General features: G+C 33.3%; 1 protein-coding gene across 7 annotated transcripts in view; it reads left to right on the top strand.

Moving 5' to 3' along the window:
- LOC145260367 (uncharacterized) overlaps positions 1-19,403 on the top strand; it is a 341,973-nt gene that overhangs the window by 299,073 nt on the left and 23,497 nt on the right. For 5 of the 7 annotated variants that reach the window (XR_013864279.1, XM_080118301.1, XM_080118304.1 and 2 more), the window contains one exon: positions 5,077-5,140. The exons of the other annotated variants lie outside the window; for them this stretch is intronic. Coding sequence is in view for 4 of the 5 variants with exons in the window: in XM_080118301.1 (XP_079974427.1) it covers positions 5,077-5,140 (64 nt within the window). In the remaining variant the exon portion in view is untranslated. The remainder of the gene's footprint in view (positions 1-5,076; positions 5,141-19,403) is intronic. 7 annotated transcript variants of the gene reach the window in all.

Raw genomic sequence — 19,403 nt, 5'->3', positions numbered from 1 at the left:
ATAAAAGGGACAAAAACTACAAAGATCTATTCAACTTTTTCATTCAACTGTTATACATACGCTTTATCTAATATATGATATATAAAGGGCAAGATGTGTGTTTGTATGTCTCGCAAAAACTTTCAACAGAGGCGATGAATCCTGACAAAATTGGTATCGTTTTAAAGCTCTATCCTTGGATGACAAATATTGAAAAATTGGCCAAAAACATTCATTCCTTCACCCTCAACTGAGCAGTTTTGTACAAGGAGGGGTCACTTTTTTTGCCAACATTTTAGCAAGTTATCATCTTCTTTTCGATTGTTATGCTTAATTTCAATGTTCCAAACTTCCGGTCGGATGATGGAGACATCGGCTAAGACGTCATGTTTTTTTTGTTTGTTTTTTTAACCTATTTTTTTCTCCTTCGCATCACGAATTCGAGCCTGCCTGCCTACTATTACTTTTTTTTTTTTTAAAACACCTGTCTACTGTTATTTTGACCCCCCTCTCTGCTACTACCACTTTTTGTTTACACCTCCACCCCACCCCACCCCACCCCCGAGGTTTCTTTCTACACCACCTACACACAACCGGGCACCCCTGCTACTGTTGTTTTGACTCCGACTCCTTCCCAGAAGGTCCTTACTACACCACCTAAACACCCGAGCAATGCTGGGCATCCCCGCTAGTCAGAATATAAGACAATGTAGTGTCATATTATGAATAGTGATCTAAGTATGATGAATTTAAATTTGTTTGGAGAAAACATATCAATGATGTACATACATATTTAATAGAAAAGTGAGAATGTGTGTGTGTGTGAGGACAATTCTCAACCTATATACTCAACAAATTTTTCATCAACTGAGTTGAAATTTGGTATATAGGGTATTCAGACATGTGGAAAACTTTTTAATCAGTTTTCATCGGAGGGGGGGGGGTTGCTAAGATGTCAAAATTGAAAAATTGGTATGCGGGAATCATCAGATTTTTATCTGATTGTCAGCTGTTTCGGGACTGCACATGCGTGAATCGTTCACATCAGAGACTCCTTATGTTAAGAATAAGTAGGTTTGAAAACACCTTTTAAAGGGTGTGTCAAGTTGGCCTAATGGTTATCGTACTTGACTTGCTGTTTTAGGTTTTGGCTGAAGTATTTTTTTTTTATTTTTTTTTTTACAAGAATTGAACTGTTTAGAAAAAACATAATACTCACATGCACATGTCTCAGTTTCTGTATGAATTAAAATATGATATTTATGCATATTTCATGACCGGGCAATGCTGGGCAGTCTGCTAATATATATGTTATTAATTAAATATGGTGCTAGAAAACAATGTCTCCTCGTGGACGGTGAACCCAATAATTTTGTTTTTCTTGGAATAGTGCCATTATACTCTATAATAAGAACTTTTTATTTTCTTATAATTTTGCGAACTTTAAAAAATTTTAATTTCATTTTATCAACATTTTCCTTCCACCATATCCTTTTTATTTTAAGAAAAAAAAATTCTCCAACTGCCCCCCCCCCCCCCGCTGTTTTCTGTTTGCAAAATAAATACATATAAAACATTTTTTTAAACAAATAATAGTAATTATTTTTTTTTTTTTTTAATGAAACGTTTTTGTTTTTTTTTTGTTTTTTGGGGCTTTTTTTTTTTCAAATATTTACGTAAATATTTACGTAAAATGACCAACAAAAATGATATTTGTGGGATCAATTTTTATTTAACAAATAATAGTGAGTAATTGTTATGAACCTTTTTTTTTTTTTTTTCATCAATTTACATACAAAAAAGAAAAAAATCGTAAGGAAAGGAACAAAACTTTTCTTTTTTCTTATGGGATCTACAAAATTAAGGCTGTGGTGGTTGGTTCACCTCCTACTTTGCTCCAACAGTCTGATACGACCGTGCATAGTCCCCGGCAGAATTTATTTTCTTATTAGTGGAAGGAGGGTTTCGGCATTCTTATTTGCTACATTAACCAAAAAAAACAAAAAAAAAAAAACTCCTTTTCGGCGGAGTCGGCGTCTACACCGAGGACCCAGACCGGTGTTAGACATCTGCCGACAGCGGTTGAAGAAGACAGACTCGTCGATTTCGACCGTATGGCCTGCTGGGCCTCCTATCTGCTAGGGATTCCTGAAAAAGTAATTCTGGCATATTATATCTCGCAGGAAATTCTTCCAGTCCACAATTGTGGCGTGACCGCAACCTACATTCGCGCTGGAGATTCCTAGTCGCCGCCATCTCGAACGCCCATATCGGAATTCTCGTCTGCTGCTAGACACGCGCGCGCCGAGTTGAAACTAAGCGCGCAGCATTTTGATTTTTCGTCAGACAGCAGCAAAACCCGAGCTGTTGACGTCATGCGTCGGACAAAGCCGAGCAAATGCTGAGTTACGTCCAGTTCATTAAATGCACAAGTACCGATATATGAGAAAATTATAGATATATTGGTATATATGAATTTATTTGCCAGTTAAAAATGTCTATGGGAGGAGGGGTTATAAATTCTTTTTATACCTAGGCATTTTGAAACTTAATGCTTTTCATCAGAAGCGAAGGAAGGAGCGAGATTACAGATATAGGGAAATGTGACATCTAGCTTAGGGTACATTATCAATACATGAGATAGAAGGGAGATAACAGGAGGGCAGGGAAGGCATTCAGGGGATTCCTAACATAATGGAAGCTTAAAAAGAAAGAATCTTTCAATATTTCCTAAATACTCTTTTATATATATATATATATATATATATATATATATATATATATATATATATATAGATAGATATAGATATATATATATATATATATAGTATAGTATAGTAGTTATAAGTAGTAGACACAGATTAATTTCATTGGTTAATTCATACATGTTTATTATGCAAAGAAAATTGATAGAGAATCCCAGGAAATTTCTTTTTTTTTTTTATATGGAGGGGGGGGGGTCACCACTTATCAAGGCCCAGAGGTCACTCGAGGATAAGGGTTAATGGGTATACATTAGTCTTTGTGATTTTAGCGTAGTAAACATTAGTGGGAGTCTTGTAACTGGGATTATTTAGGGGGACGGTTCAATAAGAACTTGTTCACAATCAGATTGTAGTCAGCTGGAAAGCAGGTAAATGGGATAGAGTTCCACAGGCGAGCACTTAAAAAATTACTAAGCTGGATAGAATACACAATCAATCGTTTTCTTTTTTCTTTTCTGTTTTTATTTTTTTGTAAAGGATTTCCGTAATTGACTGGCTATTTAGATATTGATTTTGTATGAGAGAATGTATCGATGGAAAATTTGGAGAATCTGCCTGATTTAATTTTATTAGAATGTTTCAAACTCAACTTGGAACATTTAATGAAAAAAAATATAGAGCTAATCAAATATCCAATCACACGTACCTATGCACTGAAAAGGAACAAAAAAAATTAAATTCATCATTTTTTAAATAAAATAATTTAATATTTTTATTCACAGATAAATGAAAATATTAAATTTTACCTTCAGTAAATGAATCCTAATTCCTATGTAATAATCAATTTTCAAGTATTCATTGTTTTTTCTTTTAATTTTTCTGTAATATACCCAGCAGCAGCAGCACCACCGCGTGATAATAAAATTGATATCTGTGATGATGATAATAAGAAAGTTTTACATTTTTATAGAAATCTATTTGTACCTACTTGGTGTTGCATGGGATACACTGAAATTGTTGTAGTTTTTAATCTTTTTCATGAAAATCACTCCAGACGAGACATGAAACCACTTGATGTAAGGAGCTAAAAAATGCTACTTCAGGGTCAAAAACTTGCTGATAAGTGTTAGATGGAATAGATTCTGACCGAGAAAACAGCAATTCTTCCCTCTTTGTCAGAAAACATCACTCATAGAATATGAGGACTAAAGAACAAAATAAGGGAAGTGAGTTACACAGATGTCAAAAGTAAACCCTATATTCACTTTCTATTCTCTTTTGCAAGAAAATTCTTCACTTAAAAATGAGTTATTGCCCTTGTTCATTTTGATTTTTTTTTTTTTTACTTTATTTATTTTTTCAATAATTGGTTAAAAATCTTTCATGATATAGATTGTCTGGATTAAACTAAGTCAATTTTGAAATAAACTGTAGCCAAATCAGTTACTATATTCTTAATAACATTGCACAACAATAACAATTGGAAATTTGCTGGTCAAAAAAGTTTTACTTGGAAGCCTAAAGGCTATTTAGATCCAATTAAAAAAAAAAAAAAGAAAGAAAATCCGGCCATCATGATTTTATGGACATAGATATTTTTATTGAAGAAACAAAAAAGTAATTTTTCTCTTGTGTATATTGTCTTTGTGTTTAAAATGGTTAACATACCCGATTTTTTCAGTCATGCAGACAGCATAATAAGCCATGTCTTGTGCAACTCACTTCTTGGGGGAAAATGAGTTTTCCCTATTTAAAACGTTACTTTTTATATTCTAAAAATCACATTTTAAAGCAATTAATGAGAATTCGTGGGCATTACAATTAAAAATCTTGCAAATTCGAATTATCTCCTTTGCTTTTTGAGACAATTTTCAGAATGGCATAACGAAATAGACACTCCTCAATTTGCCATCAATTTTATTTTTTTAATATAAAAAAGAACTACCTGATGAATTTACATTACTTTTGGAATATACAATATTTCTTTTCCATCCACAGGTATGTACATCATGCAGATTTTATTTTTGTCTTTTAATATAGGAGAAATTCTGGACAAGCACCTAATTTTTGTCTTGAATTAAAATTGTAATGGTAGAATTCTAGTATTACGGTTTATTTGTGATCCATAACTTAAGCAAATGCAATTTAATTTTCAAAAATTTATCCAAGAAGTAAAACGAGGTTCTGAAACAATTTTTTTTTTTTTTTTTTTTTTTTTTTTTACTAAAATGCTTTTTCTCTTTCTTTATTACTTTTTTTTTTAATTTAATTTTTCTTCTTTCTTGATTCTTGATAGAAATGCATAAAAAAATAATTCCCAATGTTTGGATACATGAAGCTTTGACTGGTCAACTGGTCACTGTAGATCTTGTCTCTCCTTTCCTGTTTTCAGGCTGATATTCCTCCTGTGCTATTTGATTGGAGCAGTAGTGGCCTTACTAACCCGTTAGAACAATGTGAGTACGCCTGTACTCCATACGATGGAACTATTTCATTTATGTTTCGCATTCACGTCCAAAATGGCCGTGTAGTGGATGAGCTTGTTGACGTTGATTTGTTCTTTTTTCCTTTTTTTATTCTTTTTACTCATCTTTTTTCTTCTTTTTTTTTAATGAAGAAAACCTGAAATTTTATTTTGTCATTTTTTTTTTCTCACACTTTAAAAACAAAAAAAAAATCTATTTTCTATTCCTAATAGTTTTTCTTTGCTTTCTTTGTCTTGCTATATTTTTATTTAAATAATGTGGTTCACTTGTCTGTGTTATATGTAAATTATTATTTCTTTTTATTTTGATTCGTATTTATGTGTGTCTTATTAAAAATGTAAAATAAAAACACTTGAAAAGGGGGTTGTATCTCCGAAATATTGTGATTTTCTAGTTTATATTATATGATTAAGTGTTCGTATTAAAAAAAATAGTTATCTACATATGAGGCAGAGAGTAACATAAAACTTTTAAATAGAAACACTTGAAAAGGAGGTTATATCCCTGAAATATTGTGATATTCTGGTTTCACACATACGATTCCAGTGAGGGAGGGGGGTAAAAAAAATCTAAATATTAAAAGAAATCTTCTTGCTGTTTAGTTTTTCTTCTTAGAAATCTGTATATTTCTACATTATTATAAATTTATCAGAACTTTCTACAGGTTTAAAAAACAAAAGCGAAAGAAACTTATTAACGAAATAATTTTTTTTTCTATTCTTTTTTTAATATTAAAATATTATTAAACTCAAATTTTAGTCATTTTTGTTAGGAGCAAGTGTAGTATCTGTTCTGATACATTTCATCTTTATTGTCCATGTGTCAGATTTTCTTTTTTTTTTACATAGGCATCACCACTTATCAAGGCCAAAGGGCCACTCGAGGATAAGGGTTAAAGAGTGTACAGTAGCTAATTGGATAATATAATAACCGTTAGTAATGGAGATTCGGTAAATTTGTTAACTTATATGGAACAGCTCCTCAAAAACTTGTTTACATTAGACTTGAAGCCAACCATATTGTAGTCAGCTGGAAAGCAGGAAAACGGCAGACAATTCCATAGGCGTGCAGTTCTAAGAAGGAAGCTTTCCTCATGGAATCTACGCTTAGGTTTAGGCACAGATAAAGAGTGGGAGAAACTAGTGATAGTGTTTTCTGCTAGACTGGTGTTTCTTGTGAAAGTTTGGCTAGGGGGGACTATAGATTGGAGCTCAGCTGAGCACCTGCCATGAAAATAACGATAAAGCAGAGACAAACTTGCAACATCTCTTCTGTGAGAAAGAGGTTGCAGGGAAGAGAAAAGGACATCCCCCACTAGGCTACAAAGTCTATTTTGAACTCTATCAAGACAGGATAAGTCCTTTCTAGCAGCTCCTGCCCAGATGTGGCAACAGTACTCCATCCTTGGACGTTCCTTGCTCTTATATAGATAGAGAATTGTATCAGCATATATAGAGATATCTACTGGATCGATAGAAAGATCCCACCATTTTTCCAGCAGCCTTGGCAACGGATTTAATATATGTGTTCCATTTCAGATCAGGAGTAAAGGTCAAGCCCAGAAGCTTGTCAAAACATGAGGCCTCCTGAAGACGAGAGCCATTCATTTCAATTGATGCCAGATGGGGCTCAGTGTTGATGATGTAAAGATAAAAGCTTGGTTTTAGATGCATTAAAAGTAACAAGCCATCTCTTTCCCCATTGTACCACTTGCTCAACATCAGAGAGAACTTGGTCATTTACTGTCTTAGATGTGCTACCATAGTAGTGTCATCAGCATAGATGTCTACGAATGATGTAAGGATGTGATTTGGAAGATCATTAATATAGATCAGGAAGAGAGTTGGGCCCAGGATGGACCCTGAGGGACTCCAGCATTAATACTAAGAGCTTCTGATTTCTGCTCATCAACCACTACTCCTATGAACCTATCAGAGAGAAATCATTTAATAAGTGAGAAGACATTTCCAGCTATACCGTAGCTGGAGATCTTGTGAAGTAAACCTTTATGCCATACTCTATCAGAGGCCTTTGATATGTCAAGAGCAATTGCCCTAGAAAGGTTGCCTCCATCGAGAGATTCGCTAATCCTATGAGATATAACTGTAAGCACATCTGCTGTAGATCTGGCAGAACGGAAACCATATTGCGTGTCACTAAGAAGGTTACTTTTGCTAAGATGGTTGATTACTTCTCTATTTAACACAGATTCCAGCAACTTACTCATAACGCACAGGAGACTTATTGGCCTGTACTGTGAGGGAGATGAGCTATCACCTGAATTCTTAAATACAAGGCATACTGATGAGATTTTCCAGGTTGACGGGAAGCAATTCTTAAGACAACGTTTAAACAGTTTTGTAAGGATAGGCGCAAGTTCTGGTTGAAGTCTTTTGAGTACTATAATTGGAATACCGTCAGGGCCGGTTGCTTTACTGGAATCAAGGTTTTTGATTAACATGGCAACATCACGTACAGATATTTGTATATCACATAGCATGTTTTCTGATACAGGAGGAAATATTGGAGGTTGGCAGCCTTGGTCGCAAAGGTTAGAATTAGCTGCAAAGTTCTTGGCAAAGAGTTTGGCTTTGTCTGATGCTGACGAGATTATCTCGGGTCCATTTATAATGCATACAGAAGAACGGATTGGATTCAGGCAGTATCCAATTGACCTTAGGTCATACTTCTATGACGTGCAATTGGTCATGATTATCCACTCGTTGTGCTGGTCCAAAGTCGTGGCTAAATTTTGACATAAGTCGGTGTCAGTATAGTCTCAGTTAGTGTTGCAACAAAAGAATTTTCCTTCAAAATAAAATCACAACTCCAGTTTAAAACAAATCACAAAAGTTTATTTTAGAAAGATGTTACAATGATATTCCCTTTCTTCCACAGAACAGAAGATTTGTAGATGAGAATTTGTAGTTTGCACCAGTCCAATAGTTTAGAGCCCAAGGGCCCGTCTCTCTAATAGAGGCACACAAACCCAAGTGACTGCAAGATGCTCAGAAGGCTAACTAACCTCTCCTACTCATCTGTTGGGATATATTATATATTATCCCAAGGGGTCTTTCTGGGGTGGTCCCAGTGATATATGTATATATACCATATATGATCACCTCAGAAAAGACCACGAAATAATGGCCAGCTTTATCTAGGGACATGAAAAAGCCTAGAAGGTCTCCCATATTTTGCCAGTATAATTTTTGGCAAAACTCGTGTGTAATAATCACGGCAGAGAACCCTGTATCTGAAATAACATTAGTTTCTCAAATAGACAAATCCAATTCTGGATGGTCAAACTGAAAATCAGAGATATTTGATATTTCCCAGATGACTATGATCGTTTTCAAATCCAATGTAAACAAATTTTTGGTGAGCTGTCCTCGTAAATGATCATTTTCTACCCAATTCCTAATATTACCATTTATTACAATATTCACTCATTAATCCTTATTCTCGAGTGGCCTTTGGGCCTTGATAGGCAGTAATTCCTCTATAGAAAAAAAGAAAAAGCATGCCTGTTCTTTACAAGCGTTGCAACTTGGTAACTATGCAACCTGCTAAACATGCAACCACCTAGTGCATGTTTCACTACTATGGATTTACATATATCTACACGTTTATTCTCAGATGAACAGTTTGTCAAAGACAAACTTAAAAACGGTTTACAGAAAATTGTTTTCATTACATGTTCCATTAGCTGTTTTGAAACATGTAATGTGTTGCACATAATACACATGGGAAATGAAAACCGGTTACAAATAGGAATACATTACTCTCCGAATCATAATGAATAACGAGCACATGTTGTCAAGGTTGTAGACAAAGAAATATGCATGAGCAATGAAAATAAATGTTGATTTATTTTGTGGTGTTCCAGGAGTCTGTACAATTTCTACCAGGAATGTCCCATCGCCGTGCCTGTTTTGCAAATACTTTAATGAAACATGTTCTGATGAACTCATAACACTTGTGCCCCCCCCTCAACGTACATACTCCTGACTAACCTGACAAGCAGCAAAATCTCGCCCCTTTACTGTTGATCTAGATACTGGAAAGTCTTCTACTTTGATAGTTTATTCCTTCATACTGCTAGACTTTGGAATTCCCTCTCTGTTTCCTGCTTCCCTGACTTTACTAACCTGCAGAAGTTTAAATGTAATGTGAATAGGCATCTCGCTGCTCAACTCCCCACATACCCTTGTCAGACATGATCTCAAATAGTAGCCCCTTATGTTCCAAATGGCAATATGCCTTGATTGGATGAAAAGGATAACAAAAAAAAAAAAAGTCACCTCATTGAAACGGCATCAGGGTTTATAAAGCTATGCAAAAATGTACAGCTGGTTGGAGCACGTCCGATGGCTTTGAAAGACATAGCAGAAAGAGAATACATTTTGTTCTAAATTCTGCTCATGGATTAAATAAGTTTTCTTCTCTTCTGGACAGAAGAGTGCATTTTCTAATTGGCCAGTGTAAGGCCAAGGAAGATAACTCAAATAATTCTGCCCCAACATCATAATGTTTCAAGTCGAATTTAAAAAAAAATGCAAAAAATATTTTTTTTTTTATTATTGATATTGACCTACGTTCAAAGATTTTATTGGTTTAATAGTTTTTTTTTTAAGTTTTTTTTTTTTTTTCATCTTCACACCAGTTGCCAGTTAGAATGACTACTATTTGGGATCCTGTCTAACAGTGGACTGAGGGGAGTTAAGTAAGGAGATGACTGTTCACATTACATTTAAACTTTTGCATTTTAATACAGTTAGCAGTAGAAAACAGGGAGGGAATTCCAAAGGTTAGCAGTCCGAAGGAAGAAATTGTTAGAGTAGAAGGTTTTCCGGCATCTAGGAACTTTAACAATAAAGGGGTGGAATTTTGTTGCTTGTCGAGCAAGTTGCGAATATGTATGTTGAGAGGACACAAGTGCTACGAGTTCATCAGAACACTTTCCATTAAAGTACATGTAAAACAAGCACAGGGATGTGGCGATGGAACAGAGGTTGAAGCTTGGCTGATAGTGTGGAACCTATTAGGTTTCAGACTTTTTTTTAGATTCTGTCTGAAGTATATACATATATATATATATATATATATAGAGAGAGAGAGAGAGAGAGAGACAGGCAAGTGGTAGATACACCAGCCCAGATGTGGCAACAATATTCCATGCAAGGGCAAATTGTGGCTTTGTAAAGATATAGGATGTTCTCTGGTGTGAGTAATTTTCTAGCATAGTAGAGGGAGCCTGCCCTCTTTGCAGCAGCCTTGGCAATGTCTTCAATGTATTTGCTCTAATTCATGTTGCCTATGATTGTAAGGCCAAAGAGTTTGAAAGATGGACTCTCGGGTAGGGTGTTATTTGTCATGGCAATCGGTAGTTGAGAAGGTTTTTTGTAGTTGTTAAAGCAAACGATCTTAGTCTTATTGTAAAGAAGAACCTAATAATTTGATGCCATTATCAAGGATCATAAGAAGCAAAAACTGATGAAATGTTGACAAAAAGGCACATTTGTAATATGAATCAAGATAAAAAAATAATAATGGTCTACATATAAACTGCATTCTTTGTGTGGTGGTTCGCGTCAATTGGTGATTGTACTGTCTTGCGTATGCAAATCTTTCGTTCTGTTTTTTTTTTTCGTTTCATTTGTTTCATTGTCAAACTGAATTTTTAAAAGCAAAACGTAAGAAAATAATGAAAATGTTATCCGTCACATGGAAATTTAATTATTTCTCACTGATTTCTTGCATCTTTTTCTTTTTTTTTTTAAATTTTTTTTAAATTTTTTGTTGTAATGGATTTGATTTTCGATTCCTTCACTTTTTTTCTTATTTGGAATTCGGAAGGGAATATGGTAGTGGTGGAGGTGGTGGTAGAAGGATAATACGTGTGTATGTATGTATATACATGTATATATATTTCTGTAGAAATATATTTTCTTATAATATATACCAATCCTTATTTAAGAAGCTCAATGTAACTACAGAGCAATATAGTGAATAAATGACAAAAAACTATTTTCCAAAATTCATGATGTTGACCATCTTATTATTTATTCCTTTGATTCAGTTTACATTTCCAATTCTTGACAGTGTCTGTTTCGTAGCGCAAAATCAATCACTTAATTATTATATCAAACAGTGAATCTATTATGCCCTTAACTCATCAGAAGAAATAGCAAAAATCAATCCATCAAAAGAAAATAAAGTGTGATTTGACATGATTAAAATCTGAAAATTGGAAGAGAAGCTGCAAATACCTTTAATATGTTTCCATTTTGTCAAGAATTGTAAATGTCAACTGAATTAAAGGAATAAATAATAAGATGGTCAACATCATGAATTTTGGAATATAATTTTGTCATTTATTATATATATATATATATATATATATATAAACAAATACTAAACACAGATCACTTGTGTTACATTGTTTTGTTTTTTCTTGGGGAGGGGAGGGTTTCAACTTAATTTGCAAATAGTGTCACTTATTCGTTTCGAAATTTTTTAAAATAAGGATTATTTGTATTATTTTGATTCTTCGGACTACTGTTCTCAGCTTGAATGTTGTTTTCACAACGTTTCAGTCGATGTAACCTCCAACCTTCTTCAGGTGTTTTTTTTTTTTTTTGCGAACTCTGAAATATTTCTGTTGAACTCTGGAAACTGCATGGAATTTTGAACGGAACCATTTATTTAACCTACTACTGGGTAAAATTCAGTTGTAAAATTATACTCTCCTTTAGGTTGAAGGTTCAATCCTCTATGCTGGCAGCACTTAAAGTACAATTGTAAATTACTTATGAGTTTGACCCAGTAATGGCTGATGGAATGAAAGCATGTTACCCTTGTGGATTATTATTATTATTATCATCATTATCCTCATCCTCCTCCTCCTCCTCCTCCTCCTCCTCTTCTTCTTCACATTTTGTGTTTGGCTGTTAGTATTGCCGATTTTATACTGATAAGCAGATCATAATAAATAAACATAGACTATCAGTACTTTCCGCAAGATTCTGGCTGTTTCCAACAAGGCAGTTTTTTAAAGTACTCCAACATTGCGATGGATCCCAATTTTCTCAATCCACTTGGCAAATCCTTTTGTATATTGCTCATCATTATCATTATTATGATTTATTATCATTATTAATATTATTATGATTTATTAATATTATTATTATTGGGTTCCGTTTGAAATTCTGTACAGATTCATGAGTTCAACAGATAGATTCCAGAGTGCAACAAATTACACCTGAAGGTCAGAGGTAACATCAGCCAAAGCGTAAAAATTACACTCGAGATGAGAACAGTAGTTGGAAAAATCTAAGTAATACGAAGCATCACTTGTATAGTAAACTTGCAAAAGGTCTCATTTGAATTATTTCTCCAGTTTTTTTTTTTTTTTTTCTTTTTTTTTTTACAAAGGAATCACCACTTATCAAGGCCCAGAGGCCATTCGAGGATAAGGGTTAAAGAGTGTACAGTGGTCAAAAGAACAATATCATAGTAATTGTTAGGAGTTTAAATTTAGTAAATTTGACTACTTAAGGGGAACTGCTCATCAAGAACTTATTTACATTGGACTTGAAGATGAATATAGTTAGCTGGAAAGCAGGTAAACGGAAGAGAGTTCCACAGGTGTGTGCAGTTCTAAGAAAGAAGCTTTGTTCATGGAATCTACGTTTAGGTTTAGGCACAGAAAAAGAGTGGGGGAAATTATTGATCGTGTTTTCAGCCAGACGTGTTTCTCATGAATGTATCATTTTATTATCAATTAATAAATATTCCTTAGATTTAATTGCTTTTTGGAGTATTTTGAATGTTTTAAGAGGCATAATATGGGCACGACCTTTGAAAATTCAAACATTTCAGATTTGCATCGAATTAGTTGTTGGACATGAGTTAGGCAATTCACTGAATTTCAATTTCTTTTTTTTTTTTTAAGACTCTTTAAGCTTTAATTTTTTTAATTCTGTAGAATCAAAATAATGTAATACAAGGTGGAATGATAAAGTTGTCGCCCTAAAGAAAACAACACTACAGCTTTATTTTAAATGTTTTTCTTGAAAAAATCAATTCAGCTAACTTGATTATGTAGTAAAGCTGACATCTATTTAATGTAGCCGCCTTCAGCCTCAATCATCACTTCGATACGGGTCTGGAACTGGGAGCATGCTATTTCCACAAGCGTTGGTGAGAGCCTGACGTATACTCGGCGGATGGTGGCAATCAGGCTGGCTTTGGTGTTATGGGAGATCATGTTGATGATATTTTCAATATATGATCAAACAAAGTTGTCCAGCAGGTTCAGGTCGGGGGAGGAGGAGGGGGGCAGTTAGAGAAGGGTACAAAGTCGTAGCACTCCTTCTGAAGCTAAGCCTGGCTCTCTTTCGACTTGTGGGCCAATACCGAGTCCTGCTGCTACACCCAGGTTCTCCTAGCGGCCACCTGATTGCACCAGGAGATCACCATACTCTTCAGCACATCCAGGTACACTTTAGTGTTGACTTTCAAGCTGACTTTGAAGATGTGAGGTGGCATGATGTGGCCCTCACTTGAAACCAAACCAAAGACCATAACTGTGGCTGGAAATTTTGTTTTCATCACCTTGGGCATGTCCCTGTTATTTGTGGCAATCCAGCGATACATTTTTAGGGTGCTGGTAATGGGCCTGTTGTCATAACTTGGATCGGTAGAGAGCAGGAGTTGTACAGCGGCGCATCTCTAATCTCGCTCGTTGAACACTGTATCACTTTCAGACATGATAAAAGGCTCCTATCGGTCTTGGGATTTGTACACAACTGACCAACTAGTAGATGGTCTGCAATAAAAAAAAAATTTTTTAAATCATCAAATGGAAATGGAATCGTGTTGTTTTTTCTATGGCGACAATTTTATCGTTCCATCCCATAGATTTTGATCAAAATTAGAATGAGGATTCTAGGTGTAAGGTTTAGCAACATTATATGTTTAAATCCTTGTAAGAGAACATAAGTCATGAAAACTATATTTCAGTGGCAATATTTTTATAGTGTGCGAGTGTATAAATAAAAATTTGGAATTAATGACAAATTTATTATTCGACAAGGAATACAAAAATTTCGATATTGTTTTGCTAACTATGTTTTCTCTGAGGACATGAGCCATTTATTTGAAACTCCATGGAATAAGAGGGGGAAAAAAACTTTAAATCTTTGTTCCTTGTTGAATAATAAATTTGTAAATTTTTAATTTCCAAAATCTAATTCCAGTTTTTTTTTTCATACTTTTGCTCTATCTCGAAAATTGAGCACTTTTTATCTGGTTAGGATTGTCTTATAAATATTGATACTAATATTTATTTGGACTTTAAGTTTACAGTATTATACTATCTGTAATCTGAAAGTATTTCAAAATTTCCTTGAATATATATATATATATATATATATATATATATATATATATATAATTCTTCAGAAAAAAATTATCTAACAATCAACTGGTATGGAAACCTGTAATTATAAGATTTACAATATATTACTGGCAGTAATATTCTATAAGTACTATCCCACCTAAATAAGAATTGCTCGATATACAAGATAGAGCAAATAAATCAAATTTTAGTCATTCAATGAATTTAAAAATTTATGACGTGAAACATTTGAGTTTCAGATCAAAAGATTTTTATTATTCTATGCAAGACAAAGAATACATTTGAAATATTATAACTTCTTATCCTATAGGATTTCGATGTCTACCATCTCTTCAGAGGAGAAAATATTAGCAAATAGTTATAATGGTTTACGCCTTATTTGCTTAAATCAATAAGACATGGAAAATCAAAATTAAAAATTGAGTAATTAAAAGTCATAGAGTAAGGGAAGTTAAAGAAAAAGATATAGAAATTCACATCCAAATTGCATGGCAAAATCCGAAGTGAATGTCTTTGAAAGCAGTGTGGTAAAATGATCCAAACTGTATTTTGAGTAATCACACTGCTTTCAAAGACATTTAGACATCGAAATTCTATAGGATAAGGAGTTAAAATATTCCTAATGTATTCTTTGTCTTACATAGAATAATAAAAATCTTTTGATCTAAAACTCAAACATTTCACGTCATAAATTTTTAAATTCATTGAATGACTAAAATTATATATATATATATATATATATATATATATATAAATTATTTAAAATTAACTTGAAAGTAATACCCATTAAAAACTTCAACAATTGAATTCAGTTTTAAACTTGCTAAGAAAATAGAAGCTGTATGTTCTTTTGACGCTGAAACAGAGCTTAATGTGTTTTTAATTCCAAAATAATAAAAAAAAATAAGTTTATAGCAAATCGGTTTACAACCATTTTGAAATTATTTTACTTTGAACGTAGTATTTAAATAATACAGGTTTCTAAAATATGGGTCAATCACCTAGGTGAATCTGACTTGCAATAAATGGGTTTTATACATTGTAGAGGTGGTATAGCAAATTTAAGGTTATTGACCATACACACTAGCTAGAAATGGTTTGTAAATCTCAAGAGGACAAATCCTAGTCTCTAGATGTGGTCGCAGATACTAGATGTGTAGGGAGATGGGGGAGTATTTAGAAGTGTAATAGTGTCAGAAAAAGTATGCATAGTAGCATCCACAAAAATTGGTTATCATGCTGATTGAAGATTTAATGTCTATTATATTTAGAGCTATCTATATTTAATTGAAACATCCGGGTTATTCATTAGGTGGAGATATCTCAACTTTGATTGTGTGTTGACATTAATTGCAGACTTATAGGTAATAATGACAGATGCCAGCTAAAATTGGGCAGTCCAGGAACATGTGAAGAGCACTCACACGGATCTGTCAGTGCACGTTTATAGATGGGCCTTTTTTCTTATATATATATATATATATATATTCTGTGGAGGTGTAATTCAAATTTTATACTTATTGAAGATGAGATTGCTTGTAATTTTTTCAACTTCTCTTTTGTACATGGGTTACATCTATAAGAACTTGGGGAAGATGCTATCGAATGCTCCAATATTCTCCATTTAATGTTAAATGGAGTTCCGGTCCCGTTTGAAGTCATTCCTCCATATCTTGGTTGGCTTACTGGGCGAATCTGCTGTGAGTTTGCCTCATATATGACGGATAGCTGAACATTTTCTGTTGCCGGAGCAGCCCCCATGAAGTTTACAGGAACGCATGGCTGTGGGGTAGATTTCTCGGCTTGGATGCTATAAGGAAATCTCGTAGACGGATCTCAGGAATAACTGCTTTTGACAGTGTTCCTGTTAAGAGTTTATATAGGCTATAGACAATTGTAAAAAAAAAAAAATCATGCAGATCGTTTTTAATCGTGAACAATAAACATAATTGTTGGATGTTTAGGAGAAATGGAAATGACTTTTACTTCTTTGCTCTACGTGACAGTTTTTCAGAGGACTTTTGGATGGATGATTGAATTAAACGCTTCTCTTTAGATTTTGTAAACTAGGTCGGATTCTTTTGTGAACCCCTGGTTTCCAACAAATTAGAATCGTATAAATTCTAAAGATTATAGGAGATAAGTATTTTTTTTTTTTTTTTTTTTTTGTGAAAGTTGCATAAATATCAACAGATAAAAACGTTTCTCTTTCACTTGACCTACTTCCTGTCCGGATGGCAACTACACAATTTTGTTTAAATGGTTAAACGAACTTTCACCTTTCTTCATTCTATTTTTGTCTGTGTGCTTTTTTGTTTTTGTTTCATTCTGTCCTGTCCCTTGAAGATTTTAAATTTGTAATTTTTTAAAGTCTTTCAAAAGTTCCCGATATTGTTTTGATAGTATCACGTCGGTATATCTTTTTGCATTTATCTTCTACAGAAATATTCCTATAATATTTAAAAAAAAAAAAAAAAAAAAAAAAAAAAAAAAAAAAAAAAAGCTTTTTTTAAATTTGATCATCTGTCTTTATAATGTAATATAATTAAGACTATAACGAGCCAAGTGATCTAATATTTGAAGTCTTTTACTAAAAGCAAGGTTTCCCATCATGCAACAGATATCTTTTAACAAATGACACCCATTGAGAAAATTTAATCTTGAAAGTGAATTCTAACCAATCAAATTTATTTCAGCTGAGGTCTTGTATGATACAAGTTTTTAACACCTTTTTTTTTAAATAAAATTGAAAAAAAAAAAAAACCTCTTTCTAGAATAAACAATGTTATCACAATGAAAAGAAAATCTGAAAAAGATTATGACATGAAACTTTTCTGAAATATTAAAAAGTATTGTCTCAATTTTGCTGAAGACTCCGAGTCGAAAATTTAAATTTTACTGTTTATTTATTTATTTTTTTAAAAACTCTGCATTTTGACTGATCTCTAAGCCGTTATGTTTTTCAAATTTCAATACTTTTAAACAGGAGAAATACTTTCCCTACTAACTCACATGTGCACACTAGACCTGGCAAATATATGCGGTGTACCAAGTGTAAGAGAAATTCAAAGAATTACACTTACAGGAACAGTCAGCATCTTAAAAATATCTCTCGGTTGGAATATATAAGATAGTGAGTGAATTTTTGACATCTGGTAGGATGATGCATCCCCAGCTTGAACAAAACTAATAAAAAAATCGAAGTAAAAAAAAAAAATGGAGCACAGGACTACTGGAATTTGATTTGTAAAAATCTCAGTCTTCAATAAGAATAAAAGATTACACCTAAGTGAGAACATGCCGCATAAAGAAAAGCAAAATATTTTCCTGATGAAGACTTATGTGGGGCGAAAATTTTGATTTAAATCAATGTTTATTTAAAAAAAAAAAAAAAATCTGCATTTTCACTTGTCTCCAAACCATTATATTTAAATAAAACTAACAAATGTGGTTTAAGAAATAAGAGTACTATGAATTAGTGTTTTAATGTTTTTTTTTGTTTTTTTTTTTTAAATAATAATGGTGAAAAATAGTTCTCAACAAAATTGAATTTAGACTTACCATACGAGGTGGCTTCAATAAGTTTTCAGACTTTCTTTGTATGGGCATTTTTTTTAATTGGTCAATCAACTCTGGTGTTCTGACTTCCTTACTCCTCTCACATATCTCATCATCCCTCACAGACTTTCTGCCTTCCTTGAATCTATTATGCCACTCAAAAACTGATGTCTGATCATGCAAGATTGTCCAAAAGCAGTTTTAAGCATTCCATACATTTTTGTGACATTTTTTTCCAAGTTTAAAACAAAATTTTATTACATATCATTCTTCTAAAGTGTCGATCCTGGATATAACCTTAAACTATATCTGATGGTGAGGGCCCCAGCTTGCGGGTTTTGAGGAGTGTGGAGCCACCCCTTAATTACCATTTGTTCCCAGGTCCACTCTGACCCGAAGTGGTAGTACCTGTTAGGGTCCCAACTATGGATTAAATAGAAATCGACTTGAAAAAAACAAATATATTCTATTAAAACTTTTCTTCAAAATAACTGGATTTGGCATTAAATGACCTGAAAAGGGTTGATTTGCCATAAAACAAAAATAACCAATCTAAAGTATCCTCATGTCCAGATTGCGTTTTGAAATTCACCAGCTGTGACAATCGGACTTTAGTAGGGTGTATTCCCATTCCTGCTGTAACTGTTCATTTGAACCCGAAATCATAAAAATTTGTCAGTCATCTCAGAGTATGCATAGAAATAACATACTGAATTTTCAAGAGTCTACGACAATTTTAAATGCCTGTACAAAAAAAGTCTGGAAACTTGTATTTACAAACTTATCATCCAAATGTTAATACAGAATATGAAATGAATCTGATGGTTAAGAATTTCTTTTCTGAATGAATTTTTGTTTTTTCAATAAGAGCGATAAAAGGATATCTGCTAACTGGAAATCTTAATTTTAATAAAAGACCCCGAAAGCTAGATCGCTCGGCCTCTTATAGGGATGGCTTTGTTTGTAATACGTATCTAAATTTTAAATAATAAAAATATAACTTTTATCAAGTATTGCAGTTTTTATTTCTGTCTTTCCCATTTTCTTAATTCTGTTCTTCTATGTTCTGTCTTCTGTATCTCACGGTTCTTCAAAGATTTCCGATGCATGTTACCTATATTCGAATGTCAACCATTCTTGCCTTGCATTTCGCTCTTTCCTGTGTAGTTTTATTTTTTTTATCGTAGTTGAATGACTACTTTTTATGCAATTCATTGTTTTTTTTTTTTTTTGTTTTTCTTGAGTCTGTTGTTT

The sequence above is a fragment of the Euprymna scolopes genome, chromosome 36, assembly GCF_053919585.1.
Source record: "Euprymna scolopes isolate OS-2025 chromosome 36, ASM5391958v1, whole genome shotgun sequence".
NCBI classification, from domain to species: domain Eukaryota; kingdom Metazoa; phylum Mollusca; class Cephalopoda; order Sepiida; family Sepiolidae; genus Euprymna; species Euprymna scolopes.
Note: the sequence above shows the minus strand (reverse complement) of the source record. Positions and strands in the feature narration are given on the sequence as shown.